Source organism: Dermacentor silvarum, chromosome 1, assembly GCF_013339745.2.
Source record: "Dermacentor silvarum isolate Dsil-2018 chromosome 1, BIME_Dsil_1.4, whole genome shotgun sequence".
NCBI lineage: Eukaryota > Metazoa > Arthropoda > Arachnida > Ixodida > Ixodidae > Dermacentor > Dermacentor silvarum.
This window is the reverse complement of record NC_051154.1, coordinates 131109812-131126577: the sequence shown is the minus strand read 5'-3', so window position 1 is coordinate 131126577 and position 16766 is coordinate 131109812. Positions and strand designations below refer to the sequence as shown.

Sequence of the window (16766 nt, the reverse complement as noted above, 5' to 3'; positions counted from 1 at the left end):
TTTAATCTCTCTGCCGAGGAGTTTTCAACATAGCCATATGGCGCTGCGACATGGGATGCGGAAGAAAAAGAAATTAACAAGAACACATTGACACCATGTTTTTTTTTTTTTTTTTTTTTTTTTCCTTTCAAGCTTTTAATAGTGACATGATTTTCGTGACAAGGTACCTTGCCTTTGCCTGACAACGTACAGGCCGCAAAAGGCTGTAATCCTATGGTTGATAGCAAAATTGCTATTTCAGAAGCGCAAATGAATACAAGAGAGAAATAACACAAGCGGACAACGGAAGCCACCGATACGTAGTACGATCGTTGACAGAAAACGAAGTGCCAGTGTGAGACACCGAGGTAACCTTGTTTGCCCGTTTCGACGTCTGCATCAAACTGCTTTGATTTGAATATCCCCACCGGTAACAAGGCCAGCACTCGATCTTTAATAGAGCCAATGTCCACATGCTGTGCCACGCCAGCGATCGATCACCGTACCATCCGGCGTCTCTACTTCCGCAGTCAAATAGTGAAGCCGGCACTAATTGCTCGCCACTTGCAATATCGTACCTTACCTTAAACTTTGCATTGGTACAATATTACTTCTTATCCTTCTATAAAGAACGACCAGGGCCATCTCGGAGATTGGCCATGCATGGCAGCGTCGATAATTTCACGAACAGATTGCTTCTCGTAGAGTGATTTATGTCCGTAATGTTAACAGTGCACACGTCGTATGACACGCGCATGCGTTCTTCCAACGAGCATCGCGAACAAATTTTGTAAATCACAATTTAGCTCCTAACTCCGTCGTCTGTGTTTTTCGCAATAATCGCCAAGAAAAATTTATAACCAGAAAGTGCAACGGCGTCAGCTGTCGTAGCATACCACCAAACTAACTACCGATTATCACCTACATTACCAAATGGCTTTACCATGTGAAATCTGAAACCTGACACTCATGACTTTACCTTGTGCAACAACGAGGACTTCAAAAATCAGTTACCTTGATGAACCATTTCTGGTAGAATGTTATACCGATGGAGAAGCAGTAGTACAGTAACACGAGGCCGACAGTCCGCATGGCAGTAGCACTGTAGCGTAGAGCGTGCATCCTGTACCTGGCAGGTTGCAATGAATGGTTCGCGGCACCATGCAAAAGTTGGTAACCGCTGAAATGGATGTAGCGCTTCGATCCGTCGTTGGACTGCACATTGCTGGCGGGCGCTGACATCTCACGTGAATAGCACTGCCTGTTCGGTCCCTGCGCTCCGACACCGCGGACTTGAGACACGACGGCAGGATCCTGACAGTAATGTGCCACACAAGCGTAACATGAGGGTATGTGTCGACGATGTTGTCCCCACTGCGACGCGGCCGCTACTTTCAACCGCTACGCGAGATAACGAGCCCAATTCCTTTTGGTAAACAGTAGGCTGGACACCGATCCACGGAATACACACAAATCTACGGAGTTCGGCAGATGCACACGCATCTCTCTCACTTTCCTAGGTTCTCTCTCTTTCTAAAAAACCAAAACGAAACAAAAATGACCATGGTTGCCAGCGAACATTTGTTGCTCGCTAAGTAAAAAAAAAAAATCCGTTTTCTCTTTAAAGACGTTCTCTAATATTTTCTTTTTAAATTACTTAATTACTCATTTTTATATGTTGGTATAAAACTAAGTTACTTGTTTCAGTTAATGTATTCTTAATTTTTTTAAACGACGAGCAACAAAACACAAAAAGAGGATCCGGTTAGTTCATCGCACTCGCCATCATAGCGTCTGGTCTGGGCGTCTGCTTCAGGAGTTGAAGGGTGACAAGCGTGCCGACCTGACGTGTAAAGTTTTGCGGTTCAAATCAGCACTAAGAAAGTTTTCCGAAAGTGTCATAGCTCTTAACAGTCATGTCTGGAACCATTTGCGTTATTGTCGTGCTGGTGGCACTACTGGGAAATGCAGCAAGCGTAAGTATTCATTTCACTTTTTCTTCATCAAAGCCTGCTTGCAGCGTTCACTATATCTTACTTATTAACGAGAAACACCGTCCTTGAGCTAAACTGACTCTTAGCTTTGACCTTCGATACTCATAATCAATGCTTTTATTTGTAGTTTAATTGTTCATTCTTGTTTTGTTTTTTTGAAGCAACGCCAGTGATGATCTGTGTGGCTGGTACAGTCGGTTTGCCGCACTAGGCGCAGTCCTCGATCGACGAACCGGTTTTTGCAAATAGGTTCTTAGGTTTTGGGGACAGAAAACAGGATGTCTCAATTGTCCCGATTGCTAGGACCGTCTTGGCAGATTATATATGTCTCCAGTGCTTCGCTAGGGCGGGCGCGCAGGCGCAACCCCATGCGTTTGTTCTTTCTCTATTTTTTATTCGCACTCGCGGAGTAATGATAAGAGAGACAAGTGCATTATGCGTGCTCGGGAACAACGCAGGGAGAGCACGCCTAATTATTAAAAGCCAGAACGGGAAATACGAGGGTCGTTCGGGGAGTCTAAGCTTGTTATTTAAATGCAAGACGTGGCATTTGGCTTCTTTCGTCCACCAATGGCCGCCTGAGCGAAAGGCATCTTGCACCCCTTTCCCCCTCTCCCTTCGCCCGGAGGCTTCGAGCAGTGCTGTCGCGCCATGTTGCACGGCCTCTGCCCGCCGCAGCCTTGCTCATCGGCTCCGTTTTCAGACAGCGAGCCCAAGGCCGAGCGCCGCTCCGAAGACGGAAGCGCGGGCGGATCTTCGCCCCCGTCGCCGGGGTGGGTTCGCGCGTGGCCGCCTCCCTCGCCCCGGCCGTTCTTCCCTCTCCTCTAGGCAGCATCACTCTGCCACTTTCTCCATATACTTTCTCAGTGGTGCGAGTCGGCGTGGCATCCTTGCCCGTAACTGCGAATCCATCCACCCGCGATAGGAGGGGGTGGGGGGGGGGGGGGGGGGGGAGAAAAAGCGTTCTACACGTGCAGTCTGTTGAGCGTCCTTGTCCAGAATGACTACGATTTAAATTAAATTAATTGGGTTTGAAGTCCCGAAGCAAGTCGCAGGTCATGAGACGCACCATAGTGGAGAAGGGGGCGTCTCCGGATCGACCAGCTGGATTCTTTAACGTGCAACCAAAGCAGGGTACACCAGCGTTTTTGAATTCCGCCTCCCATTGGAATGCTGCCACCGTGGCCGGGAATTCAACCCGCGAACTCGTGCTGAGAAGCAGCACGCAATAGCCACTGATCCGCCGCAGCGGTGGTTGCCACTTCATTCAATTGCTAATTCGCACACTGAAGGAATTGCAAAAAGAGCGGCGAGCAGGAGGAAATTTTGGGGGGTTGTTGGCCGCCCATGGTGAATTGGCTGTTTAATCACCAGCGCTTATCTTGTACTGGTGTTCATATTATTGGTTAAATACGCTGCCTTAATACTGTAGCGCATAGTCAAGTCCTTTTACGCAGTGTAGTAGAAAAAATTCTCGCCGCTTGTACGACTACATCCGCACATTTGCATGTGCGCCGTAGTTGATCCTGAGTTCCCGGTCCTCTTTGTTCCAAATTGAGCATTTAATGTTATTTCTTTTTTATTTTATTTTCGGTTTTAGTCACTTTATGTGCGACGAAATTAGCGATCTGTGCCACCTAGTATTTCTCACTTTCAGCATTATAAATTCTGGGGTTTTACGCACTAAAATCACGATATGACTATGAGGCACGCCATAGTGGGGACTCCGGATTAATTTTGATCACCTGCGGTTCTTTAACGTGCACCCAATGCCCGGTACACGGGCGTTTTTGCATTTCGCCCCTATCGAAAAGCGGCCGCCGTGGCCGGGATTCAATCCCGCAACCTCGGGCTTCGTAGCGCAATGCCAAAGCAACTACGCCACCGCGGCGAGTACACTCTGAAAAAAGCTTACACCCTTTGGGTTGTATCTTGTCCCCAAACGATAATCATCTGCCTTGCCTGCGTTTCCTTTCGTGAAAACTCGGCTCTCGCTACACTCTAAAAACAGTTGCACCCTTTGGGGCGTATTTTTGCCACAGAACAATAATCGTCATCTGACTTGCGTGGCTTTCCTTTCTTTAACGCTGTGCGCCCGGCACTTCTCGGTCACGAACGACAAGAGCGTTATCAGCGTGACACAGCGTTCTCGACATGAAAGTAGCAAGTGCAGAGTTTTCAAGATAGGAAACGCAAGCAAGACAGATGACGATTATTGTTGTGTGGGAAAAATGCACCCCAAAGGGTGCAACTGTTTTTAGAGTAGTCAGCGATGTGCATAGGTGGGGCGAAATCACCTTGTATGAAACGTCTTGGAGCGCCTTGGCCCTGAATGCTTTTAGATATATAGGCGAGCGACGGCGCTCTTTCGGTTCTCCTTTGGTAATGGGAGCAGAGTCTGAAACTGCTGCGTAGAGCTTAGCGGAAATGCGATATATAATACATGGATAACCAGCGTTGCTCCTTAGATAACCGAGCTCTAAGCGGGAAAGGCGATGGGACGTTGAAATCGTCAGCAAAAAGAAAAGCACGATAGACTTGAGAAACGATATTGCCCTGCCCTCGCAGGATGTCACTTGACGAAGGCTGTGGGGTCTCGTTTTCCAAGATAAGCATGCGCAGTTCCATTCACGATGGAAAAGCGCGCTGTGCCGCTGTGCTAATAGGGCATATGTGAAAATCTGTCTACACGCATATTAGCGGCCCCACGCAGTATGGCCGACGCATATTGGTCTTGTGCAAAGGGCAGCAGAGATGGCGGCAACAGATAGTGCGGCTCTTCTATTGCGAGGTTCACCGTCTTGTGTTGGTCAAACGAGACATGTGGAAAAGCTTACTTGCGGGATTACGCGTATCCCAGCGCTTACGATAGCTTACTGGGGGCGCTGCCGAGTTCGTGGTCGTAAAGTCCCTATATAAGAAAAGTACCGCCATCTACTCTTTCCTCCGCCGCCTCCTCTCCTAAAGCGCTTGCTTTTTTCTTTACTTTTTGCTTGCGAAAGCCAAGTCGACGGTGGCGCACCTAGAAAGTCCACGTTGAAGCTTTCAGGCCGGGCGCGCGCCGCCGCCGGCGACTGCGGCTGCGGCAGAGTACTTTCAACATGGCTCTGAGGCGGAAAAAAAGAAAATATAAAGAAGTAAAAAGGGCGCGCGCTATCATCGTCCAATCGGAGATACGGGAGAGAGAGAAGCGGCGTTTATCAAAGGATGGCGGTACTTTTCTTATATAGGGACTTTACGTGGTCGTGGGTTCGATTCCAGCCCTTCACTACAGCATTCCGCCCCCATTCCGTGACGGCGTGCCTCATAAGTATATCCAAGTTTTGGCACCGTAAAACCCCAGAATTAAAAAAAAAATCGTATACGCCTCTTACACAATATACCGAATAGGCGAGTGTTGATGATGATACCTACGGGATTTCGAAACTGAGCGAGATCAGCGCTTATACTTCTCTGCATAACCAATGAGTTTTTATTATTATTATTAAAATGCTTGAGTGGCAGCGCCCGCAGTTTCTTGTCAGCATGGATGAAGCCAGAGCTTGCCCATACTTCACCTCTGAAAGACCGCCGTGACAGCTGAAGTCCGCTCACAGCTCAATTGCTTTTAGTGACTTCTTGCAAATGCTAGGCCTATTGGTGAATAAAAGCTCGTTGTTTCTGGCTAAAATATTACCTTTCGCTGGGTACTGATACCATGATGTGCCATAAAATTTCACAGGACATTTAGTCTTCCATCTCAAACCAGTGACATAGAGGAAGACGTCGAACAATTTATGTGAGGTAAAAAATTAGCCACCATGGTGGTGGTGGAAGAAAGTGCGCTAACGTTTTTTCCTGCTTATGTTAAAATTGTGGCGGTCCGGCTTAACTTTTGTGACATTATCGCCACTCTTCGCAATATATTTTTTTAAAACCTCCTTGTGTTCTACCTACGGCCGTCGGTATAGAAGCAGTGTTACGATCCGTGTGGTGCGGCTACAGTCGCCTTTGCTCTGGCAGTTTGTTGAACATTTGAGGGAACGGATAGAATCTCCGTGTCAGCGTTCATATAGTTTCGTTCTCTATCTTAATTATCTTTTTCGACGCTACGGTAAAGAATCGTCCTTCGAAAACGCATTCGAGAGGCGCTGGTGGTGCCAGATTGAGGCTCCCCCCTTTACAATGGGCATCATTGTCACCAGCCGCTGCGGTTGTCTTCTTGCCATATTACTCCTCCTCCGTTGTCGCCTTCCTAAGTAGTCATCCAAAACAGTCTTCTCGCATCACCTCAGAAAAAATGTTTTTTTTTTGTTTTTGTTTTTTTGTCAGCAGATATTAAAATTTCATAAAGCGAGGTACCGCCTCCAGTTCAGTTGTACTGCATACGAAGACCTGGCACTCGTATTTGTTGCTCAAGTAAAGTCGAGGGTTCGAGACGATCACATTTCGATTCACAGGGCTCTGTTGGAATCCACTAGTGAGACGATATAGATCTTCGAGATACATTTTGCGGGATTCACGGTGGGGGGTAATTCGTGCACAGATACAAAATCTTTATACCAGAGGTTTTTAATTCTTTTTTAAAATCGCGAGAGAATTTAAAAACAACGCCGCGGCAGATAGCACTCTACTCCCTGAGCTGGACTACTGGGACAGGCGGGTGTTATTTGCACGAACAGTCGCAATGCATAATTCAATAACTGTGAAAGAAATGAAAGAAACTGAAGAAATACTGATCTTTTTAACTAAACAGTTTAACGTATTGGAGCTGGTGAATTTATGAAGGTGGGTTCCCAAGGCACGTCTTCGCAGATTGCAATATGCGCCCTGTAGTGACAAGTTAAAAAAGTTTGTTAGTAAAATGTATCGATTAGTCAAATATGAATTTCGATTTCCCGTGCGTAACGTCCGCCTCTTCGAGTCATCCATTTCTACGAGTAGAACTGTATGTTACATTACGAAGCATTACGAATCGCAAAATATGATATATATTCAAGCACATGCATGCTCCGGAATTTTGGACATTGCCTCTGTAGCCATCCGTCGAACTTCACCGCAATGCACCGGCGTAACTTCAATGGGCAAAATAATTTTTGCGCTAAGAGGGTACAAGACACTCATGGGCAGCATTTTTAAAAATATTTCCAGAAGGCTGCCCGAATTTCAACAACTTTCAGTTGGCAACATCGAGCGTACGCCCTTCTAATAGGATGCGTATTTACGGCACTTATTCATAATTTTCCTGCTGCGTTTTAGCAGTGTTTTAATCCTGACCGAAATTCTGTTATCGAAAGGGCGTACCCTCTCGACGTTGTTAACTGAAAGCGTTTGAAGTTCGGGCGGCCTTCTGAACTATATATATATTTTTTTAATGCTGCCCATTGGGTTTCGCTGGCGCACTTCGGTGAAGTTGGGCAGATAGCCGAAAGGGCAGTGTCCAAAATTCCTAGGCATGTTTGCGCACGCACACACGGGTGCGCACACAGAGCACATTTATCCGGCACCTCACACAGCTATTGCTGCAAAACAACGAATACGTAGACGCTGACGACGTGGCGTCTGCGCGGGCTGCTTTTGTTAACGTCTTTATTTAGATGAGGAGGGCTTCACGATTAACCCATCGGCGGTACCGAGCCGCGACCGGTCCGCTCAAACAGCGCGTGTTATACTCGGGCCTCCTTTTTCTCGCGTCAGCAAAATGGGTTTGGTTATTTTCTCGAGGCGGTGGAAGATAAAGAAACTGACGCAGGAGCACGTTCTTCACGCCCCGCGGGCGTGCTCGCATCAGTGCCAAGTTAAAATAGCAACTTGCTTACGGTTGCTTTTCAAGTTGCGCCAGTCAGCACCGGGTGCTTTTGACCCGCTCGCAGCCAGTTCTGCCGAGTGCACTATCGCTTGCGAGGGTAATGTGACTCGCGGAGTTTTGTGGAGCCGCAGCGTCCGATGGAATATGGCGATGACGACACTTCCGATGGCGACAGCTCGGACGTGAGTTCAAGCGGCCCCATTTTCCGCTTGCAATGGAGCACGCAATATGGCGTTCGACACATTTCTGGCGAGCGTCGCCCACCGCACTTCTGAATCGATCTTGCTGTCACTGCGCTGGGCCCTAAATAATCTAGGAATAAAATAGCGCATAACTCTCTACCTGTGTCGGGCTCTGGGCAGGGTTAAGCCGATGAATCAAAAGGGAGCAGTTTCTTGGCCTAAATTTTAATGACTGTTGGCAAACTTCCCTCAATTGTAGATTGGGGGAAATGAACGACGACTCCGTGAGCTCGCTTGGCGGCCATAGTGTACGAGGCCGCGTGTTTGATTCCCGTCCTCTGCGGCGGCCGCATTCAGGTGGGACGCGAATGCAAAACACGCCTATAGTCATCGCTGTACATTTAACAACCACGGGTGCTAATAATTAACCCTGGCCCTCATCTATGGCATCTCCTACATCCTCGGTGTAACTTGGGGACATACAATCGAGTGATTCGAAAGCAAAAAGAACCGCTATCAGTGTGGACCGACCGACCCGGCTGCACCAACTCGTTACAAACCCCCATCTTCCCCTTGATGCTATCCAGTCCCTGGCAGGGACCTAACTCTTCCTGACTTCGATTAAACCTCAAGGAGGTCAGACTTGAAGCGTTTTAGTTGTTGTTTTGGCTTCACTTATTGCTTCATGTGCACGTCTCGTCCATTGGGGAAATGTTTAAAAGACGCCGAGGAAAAGTTAAGCAGGATGAATTCCTAAGAGCGTTGATTGTTAGAAAAAAAAATGTTTCGTCCACTGACTAACGGCACCTTTCCTCCTGACCAGGCGGACCCGGACAAGACGATTACCCACAAGGTGAACTTTGACATCGCCATCGGAGATAAAGATGCCGGCCGCGTTGTCATCGCCTTATACGGGAAAGTGGCGCCAAAGACTGTCCGCAATTTCGTCGCTTTCGCCGGCGAGGGCTACGAGGGCTTGAAGTACGAGGGCACAGTCTTCCACAGGGTCATTAAGGAGTTCATGATTCAAGGTATGTGCATGCGCGTCAAGAGGCATAATAATGAAGTTTCCTTCAAATACCGTGGATTAATTCCTGTCTCGATGAGTCGCAAAAAAAATAATAATCGTGAGATAAGCCTCTCATCTTGTAGCGATAGTTTTAAGTGTCGTTAGCAAGGGGATGGTGAAATTCATGCGGCCAGATGATTCACACGATATAAGCTCTGTGTGTTTCGTACGTTCACGAATCCAGTGTGAGCCCTTGAAGTTTTAGTGAAACTGTCTGGCCCAATCCTCCACCTTCATTCTAGAAAATGCCCATTGTCATTTTGGGCCGTGAGCTATGACACCGTAGGAGAGGGCTCACGCCAGTGTTTTTGGTTCACCCCATATACGCTTTGTGTTCTTGGGTTCACCCGGTGCCCCGCCGACGCTTTGTGCAGGCGGCGACGTGCAGAAGCAGGAAGGCCGTGGCTCTATCAGCATCTATGGCCGGTACTTCGACGACGAAACTTTCGCCCTGACGCACGACGGACCAGGCACGCTCAGCATGGCCAATGCCGGTAAGCTATATCGACCAAGTTTAAGGCGACACCGCTTGTACGCCGATCTCCATCCGTGAACCTTTGGCGCATTTAAAAATTTTCAATCCGATCCCATTGTAACCAAGTTATTCATTTACGCAGACTTTTAAGCTCACTGTGAGCACCGTGGGTTTTTCGGAAAGCCATATCAAGCTCGATTCACACGGGAGAACACATGAGGTCTATAAGGACTCAGGTGATATTTGCCACCCCAAAGCACGCCCCGCCGTTAATTGCAGCGCAGGAGACGGAACGAGACAATACACTGGAAAAAAAAAAGAAAAAAAAACTTTGTGGTGCCTTTCCTGCCTCCTTCCTTCTTCTTCTTCTTCTTCTTCTTCTTTTTTTTTCTTTTTCTGCCGCAGACTGAAAATATCTGGCCGGTATTTTAATCCTCGTGGTTAGAATGGTGTGCTCTGATTGGCGCAGAGGTTGACCTTCTTTGGGATTGTTTCAAAAAGCAGACAAGGCTGAATTCGACAGATACCTAGGAATCCTCCCGCGGTCTTTAGCGATGGAATTGCGTTGGCTTAGTGCGATACCGGTGAGTGGAGCAGCGAAGGCTAAACATTGCTTTTCAACCACTTGTTGCGCCAATTTTACTCCAGGTGCTTGTAGGGAATGTACTCTTTCACTTGACACAGGTTTTTACTTGCTGCATAATGAAGAGCGACTCGAAACAGGAGCATTTTCGGCGATGCAGTGGGCACAATGCGCGACCGAGTTCGCAGAGATAGTCGTCCCTCCCGTGGAAGCTGGGCCTGTTTTGAAGAATATGCAGATAAAAGTGATAAACGAGTCACGCGATGGCTCGGTCCGCGTAAAATTCAAAATTTTAAGCCCTGATATGAGTCCAACTTATTTGGAGGAATGCTGAAATGTCAGTACGCATGACGTTTTTTGAAATTTTTTTACGTGAAAATGCCGTCGATAGTACCGGTAACATAATGGCGCATTTTTTGAAACCCATACTCACCTATATGGAAGTGCGAGGAGTTCGTAGCGAGCAATTGAAAAAAAAAGTTTATCAATTGAGAACGAGCACAAATAGATATGATTGCTGAAATTAAGAGTAATAGCACCCGTCATCATTCTTGGGCAGGATGATGATCCACTTCAGCTGACGTAGAATTGCGCCTAAACTAGAGGCATGTTATCTGGTGCAACCACGTTCCGTCTATGGTTTCATTCGGACAAAATGCTGATATAGTTTTGTGTTTTTAACTAGTGGAAACACTACCAGCACAATGGGCATGCGCACTAGATGAGTATAATGTGCGTAACACTTCTTTACGGTGCATAAAATCCACTCACCTTTCCAGTGCTCGGCCTTGTTGGTGCTACGTTTCAATGAAGAAAAACGATGCACATTGCTCGAACATTCTGCCGACGCGAAAGCTACGGGGCAGAGTGTCCGATAGTGAGCCTAGCAAGGAGAGAACACCTTCAGTCTTTCATATGGGTAGGCATAGCAGTACTACAATGAGTACGCGTTTGCAGTGAACGAGAGGCGCAGATGCCTCCGTACAATGCACAGCAGCACGTTGACTGTGTGTAGTGCGCCGCTGCGCTCATTGGTTGCCTCGTGTCGGTTATTTACAGCGGGAAAAAAAGACCCCCTTCCCCCACGACCACCGCCTTCGGACACAAGCGTGGGTTCTTTGGAAATATTTTTTTTTTTAATGACTAAAAGCCAGTGCCTCCCGCAGTGAGTCTTAGCAAGCCGTAGGAAACCGTTAGTCAGAACGAAAACTGTCCTGAAAGAACTAATGTGCGCGGCTGAATTAGCAGAGACTAATTGACTTTGTGCACAGAAATGCTAAATGAGACGCGGATAACATTGAGTGGATCAGCGTATTGCGCACAGTGGCACACGCGGGCGCTTACGGTGCATTCGAGTTTTTAAGCGAAGCTTTATACGCTCACAAGTGTCGGCGGTGGTGGTGGCGGCGGCGGTGTCACGCTGAAAAGTGGGCCGATCCTGGCGATAGTGCAGAAAAGGTCCAAGCTCAATGGTACATACCAGGGACAAGAGAGAGCTAGAGAAAAAAAAAGCCACCACGAAGGTCAGAGAAAGAAAGAGAGAAATAATGAGATGGAGAGAAAGAGAAAAAAAAGAGAGAAAGAGAGAGAAAGAAAATCACCACGAAGGTCAGATGCACATACACAAGCTTCGCTTATCCTAATTTCCTCGACAGGGGAAGGGCTGGTGATATATATATATATATATATATATATATATATATATATTTGTTATTATCCTAAAACTCATGAACTCTGTGCACGTGAAAAAGTTCGTGGTTAAGTTTGAACAAATGGTACTAATACAAGCAAGCTCAATCGTGAATAATTGCCCAAAGGACGCTGATACAAATCCTCGAAAACACCGTCGTGTCACGAGAGGCTTTCGATTTTCATTGTCACAATTGAAAACAAATTGTGTGGACAATTTTACTCGTAGCTCAGCAGAGTGCTCTGATGATTATTCAGTGTTCATACCGATACGGACCAACAGCTTGCAAGGCGCATGCGTGGTGTGCTCATCAAGCCACTTTGGCATGAGGAGGCAAAGTCCCAACGAGCGCTGTACGGTGACGTTGGGTCTCAGCTGTACGTCGAGGTCGCACGCCTTCACTGGCTTGCCGTATTCGACAGGACATGGGAGCGTGTTGTTTTTGCAGTTAACTCTGTCCTTGCCTTGAAATCCCCTGCCACCTAGCTCGCATTGTGCGACTCGCCGCAGCGAAGAACGCGCGATACCATCTTTAGTGAAGGTTAAATAAATGCGAGCAGAACCCATCCTTTGGGAATGTTTATCGCCGTTAATGCGATTAGCATTCAAGTGACGGTGCACATCTAATTTGGCGGTGGGAGATCCATTGAGAAGATGGTTGAATACTCGTTTAATGTTAGTAGAGAACTGAGAGCCACGACCGAACCGCCTATGTATGAGCTGGGCTCCTAGCTCTCTCGCGCTTCCCTCTGGGCACGCTGCCACATCTAGCGGCGCGCGAAGTGCCCCTCCTTTTTTTTTTTTCGTAACTTGATCCCCATATCCCCACTTAGGCAACATGCCATCATTTCAAATAAAGATTTCAGCGAATCAATGGCCTCCGAGATTTTCACCAGTGGCTCACCGGTGCATGCTAACGCTGATGATTAATCTCCTGTTGCCCAGCCCGCGATTGTTGCCGACGGATACAGCATCTGGCTGCTGTGCTCGGGGACCCATCCACGCACGAAGTACCGGACCCATCCAGTAGCGAAGTTTTCCAAGTCTTTCTCTTTATTAGAAAGACCGCCGGAATAAAGAGACTAGAAACACGATACAAACCGCAAAGTGGGGGAAGTAGGCTAAGAATGCTAATCAGATTTAAAAAAAAAAAAAGCGTAGTACAGTCCTCGCGCCACGGTGCGCCAATTAGTCGTAAACCAGCAACTAAGAGAAAGAAGTTAAATACTGCGATCTGTTAGCTGACCTGCTACCCGAATGTGCTTTTGAGAACGCAGCTCTTAGGCGCCCGTTTCTGCGGCGAGCGTCGGCGCCCCTTGAGGTTAAGCGCACGAGAGCACGTAGGACGACAGAAGGGAACGAAGACAACAGCGCTCGGCGTCCCTCGGCGTAACCGAGCGAACGAGGACAGCGAAGGATGAAAGAGCGAATGCGTAGCGTAGTGGGGAATGAAAGATGGCAATATTGGAGATCGCGAGGAGGAAGGTGCAGCGGAACCATGAGGCGGAAATCGAAGGAGTATGGCGAAAGCGTGAGATGAAAAGCGTAGTGCCGCGCAAGACGGGCTCTGCGGCGACGATGGCTACGAGATGGCGCCAGAGTATAGCGCGTGTCGTATGTTCACCGATGACGCCACTGATACCGTATATGGAAACAAAGCGCTGCATGGGTGGAGGTCTGTGTGCGACGGCTGCTGTGAATCGCGTCCACGCGTCACCCACGTGCTGCCTTTCGCGGTCTCCTGGTTAGCGAGGCAGTCGCGCCACACTTCGCTCCATTTGCATTGTGCCGCACGAGACATTGTCCGCGCCAGCCAATATATCGCGAAATGAAAACACGTGTAGACGTGCGCTCAAATTTCGCATTAGGGAGTATCGTAGTCGTCGGTGATTTTTTTTTTTCTGCGATGTATAGGAGCGAGCGACAGTGTACGCCCTGCCCTCATCATGGTGACGTTTGCAGGGGTGCACGTTTTCACATTTAAAGGTAACAGCCCTGTTTTAAGTAACTGCAAGGGCCATGCTGGTTTTGATGTATTTGTTACATTTTAATCGGGCCTATAGGTAGCATAGATCGGAGACAAACTTAACGGAGCTGCGACACCGGGCATCATGTTTCAAAGCGTTGTAGGTGTTCAACACGATGTTATACACGTTATTAATGTATGACAGTAACAACGGCCCGAAGCCTGGATAGTCTTATTTACAAATAGTGCAGGCAACATGACAGCGTAAGCGTAGACTTATTTTGGTTTTCCTGTTGTCTGTTTCAAGACTTATCTCCTTTGAAGCTGCATTGACAGTTGCGGGCCCGCAGCGTCTGACGGTGACCACTCTGCTGCGTTCTTTCTCTCCCGTGTGCAGGAAAGAACACGAACGGCGCGCAGTTCTTCATCACGACCGTAGCCACCCCTTGGCTGGACGGCCACCACGTGGTCTTTGGCAAGGTGATCGACGGCTTGGACGTGATTCGCAAGGTGGAGAACACGAAGACCACGCGTAACGACGCGCCTGTCGATCCGGTCGTCATCAAGCGGTCCTCGGTCGAGACACTGGTCAGCATCTGAGCTGTAGGGCCCGCGTGCCGTCCGTTGCAGCCCGATTGGCAGCAGATACCTGCTGTCCATTTCAGCGCTATAAGAACGTTCGAAAAGACTACAGTTTCTTCCCGTGTTCGCAAAACTTGTCACCGCGGCGTCCAGTTGGCTCGACGCTCAGCTCTGGGCTCGTACTTTTCTTTTTCTGCTGTTTTAGTCTCTGGAAGGGAATTTGCCTTAGTGTGTTGGTAAACGAAGCAACGCAGCTGCGTAGTAACACGATAGCCTTATTGGCCTGAGCGCCCCGCCTGCCTTGTGTGCTATAGCGAGTACTTTATTCCTTCCGTCAGCAAGGTTATCAGATTTGCTTCACGCTCTTCTTTCGCTTTCCCATCGGAAATCTTGAAACCGCCACGTTTATATTGCAAGCGACATTCCGTTCACCAGAGTGTGCTCGCATGTGTCATCTAACAATAGCCGTCGCTGTCGATGCGCTTGGTGTATCCGCAGTGCGCGTGCACGACACTGTGTTCGGCAGCGACAAGTTCGTCCTCAACTAGCATCAAAAATGTATCATAGAGATACCATTTATTTATTTCTCATAGAAATAAATTATATTAAAATTGAGCCCAAAGAACTGAACGACGTACTACCACCTTTAACACGGTGGGGGTGAACGTTTTTGGGCGCCACCCTTTTCCCACGTGAGCGACGCAATTATGCTCGCCTGATGCACACGGCAGCTAGTAGGCGTCGCGCGTTGTAACGATGTAAAACATGGCAGCTGTGTCCTCTGTTGGCACAGGGTAAATTTGCAGGGTATAGAGGTGTCGTTATACCGGCCTACGCAGTCAGAACACTTAACGTGTGAGAACTTCTCGGATTAAAAATCTGAGCGACATTTCGCGATGGCGCGCACACTTTGTTTACTGGACCACTGTTTGTGCCACTTTATAGACGTGCTTAGTGTAAACGCGTTCGACCAACGTTTTGTATGAAACTTAACGATTTCTGGTGGTGAGATTTACGAGGGGGATGTGCAATTTCAAGCGTCTCCTTTTTAGTGAACCTATGTCATCAGTTCTGTCCAGTACAAATACTCACTTCAAATTATGACGAACCAATAAGTACTGGATCCGCATAAGCTACGAACAAAACGCCCACATTTGTCAATGTTTACACTAGCCACAATCTGCCAAATTTTTTTCATATTTTATACACTGTATGCTTATACAATCTTTATATATAATGCTCTATGTTCTGTATCTTCAAAATAAATTGTTGCAAAAAATAGCGCGTGGCGTCAGCTTCCTTTTGTCCCGTTGCGATCGTCATTGCGGTACTGTGAACAGCGACATGGTTTCCACAGGTGAGCTTTTCTCATATCGGTGCCAGACGACCACTTTCGATCGCGATCGAGTCCGATCAGGATCGAAATTCTCAGTCGCGATTGGCTCCTTCCCCCAGCTTGCGCAAAGGAGCTAATTGCGACCGAGAAATTTGATCCGGATCGGGTTCGATCGCCCTCAAAAGTGCGCCGTGTGACACCCGTCTTACTTGGACGAAAGGGTCTTTGGATAAGACTAAACATTGCTTTAGTGGAAAAAGACAATAGGGAGTTTTGTAAATAGGGGTTCAAAAGCTAGGGGACGTTATCGACCAGGCATACAAAAGAACGCAAAATGCGCACAAATTAGTTTTGGTCCTTTCGATACGCAAAACCGCTTAAGGATGCTATTCCTAAAACTCTTCATTCGATCGTGCCTTCGTCCTTTAGAACCAGGACCAACTAACCCAGATTTCTACAGTGACAGCTTTTGAACACCACCAAACAAATCTCGATCCATACAACTCGAAGGACTGTCGAAGCTAAAGGCCCGAAACGCGTTCGTCAGAGCAGACTTTGCCTCTATAAGTGTTTTTGTGAGGAGAAGCCAACTTTTGTCAAAAGCAGAACAAACGCAGCTGTGATGTGCAGGGCGTTCTTTTCTATTTTTTAGCTTAACAGATTTTTTTTTCTTTTAAATCATCTGTCCTATAGGCAGCCTGCACCGGCCAGGGGACGCTGCGACTCATTTCTCCCACCAGTGTCGCCGGCGCCAACCTTTATGGGCTGCGAACAAAGTGAAAGGACCTTCCAAACGCGAAGATACGTTTGTATTGAGTGTTACACGCCGATCTTTGCCCAGTCCGAAGCCCAGTCTTGGGAATACCCGTGCTGCCGCGTTCGGGCAAATCTGAATCGCGTCTTTCCAATTTTGCTTGGCTGTGTTCTGGCATTAGGTGCCTTTAGCGCAATTTCGCCTGCGCAGCGTGGCAGTCCGACATAACTTGCACGAAAATACAGTATGGTCACATTGCTAATGAATAATGGCTAATAACACTACTTATCAAGCTTTCAATTACTGCGTTTCAAACTTGATTAGTGATTAGAACCTGCAGAGAAAAAAAAAAAAAAAAACGCGCGTCG

General features: G+C 47.7%; 2 protein-coding genes across 4 annotated transcripts in view; one reads left to right on the top strand and one right to left on the bottom strand.

Moving 5' to 3' along the window:
- Positions 1-1510, bottom strand: part of LOC119436037 (solute carrier family 35 member C2-like) — a 51628-nt gene extending 50118 nt beyond the window's left edge. Inside the window, exon 1 of one of the 2 annotated variants that reach the window (XM_037702774.2) lies at positions 994-1510. In XM_037702774.2, the coding sequence (XP_037558702.1) occupies positions 994-1221 (228 nt within the window). In that variant the 5' untranslated portion in view covers positions 1222-1510. The remainder of the gene's footprint in view (positions 1-993) is intronic. The other variant, XM_037702773.2, reaches the window with a different exon arrangement.
- Positions 1511-1772: 262 nt separating this feature from the next.
- On the top strand, positions 1773-15345 carry LOC119436038 (uncharacterized). Of its 2 annotated transcripts, none has more exons than XM_037702776.2 (4): positions 1773-1955; positions 8767-8974; positions 9387-9506; positions 14124-15345. In XM_037702776.2, the coding sequence occupies exons 1-4, from the start codon at positions 1896-1898 to the stop codon at positions 14324-14326; spliced, it is 591 nt and encodes a 196-aa protein (XP_037558704.1). In that variant the 5' UTR covers positions 1773-1895; the 3' UTR covers positions 14327-15345. The 2 variants fall into 2 exon arrangements, with proteins under 2 accessions (XP_037558704.1, XP_049511253.1); XM_049655296.1 differs by lacking the exon at positions 1773-1955 and adding an exon at positions 7847-7943.
- The last annotated feature ends 1421 nt before the right edge of the window (positions 15346-16766 follow it).

What these genes read in the sequence shown, in the direction of transcription:
- LOC119436038 (XM_037702776.2), top strand. Translation starts at nt 1,896, where the DNA reads ATGTCTGGAACCATTTGCGTTATTGTCGTGCTGGTGGCACTACTGGGA. An exon ending in TAAGGAGTTCATGATTCAAG is followed by an intron (nt 8,975 to 9,386) that starts GTATGTGCATGC and finishes CGCTTTGTGCAG; the next exon opens with GCGGCGACGTGCAGAAGCAG. An exon ending in GCTCAGCATGGCCAATGCCG is followed by an intron (nt 9,507 to 14,123) that starts GTAAGCTATATC and finishes TCCCGTGTGCAG; the next exon opens with GAAAGAACACGAACGGCGCG.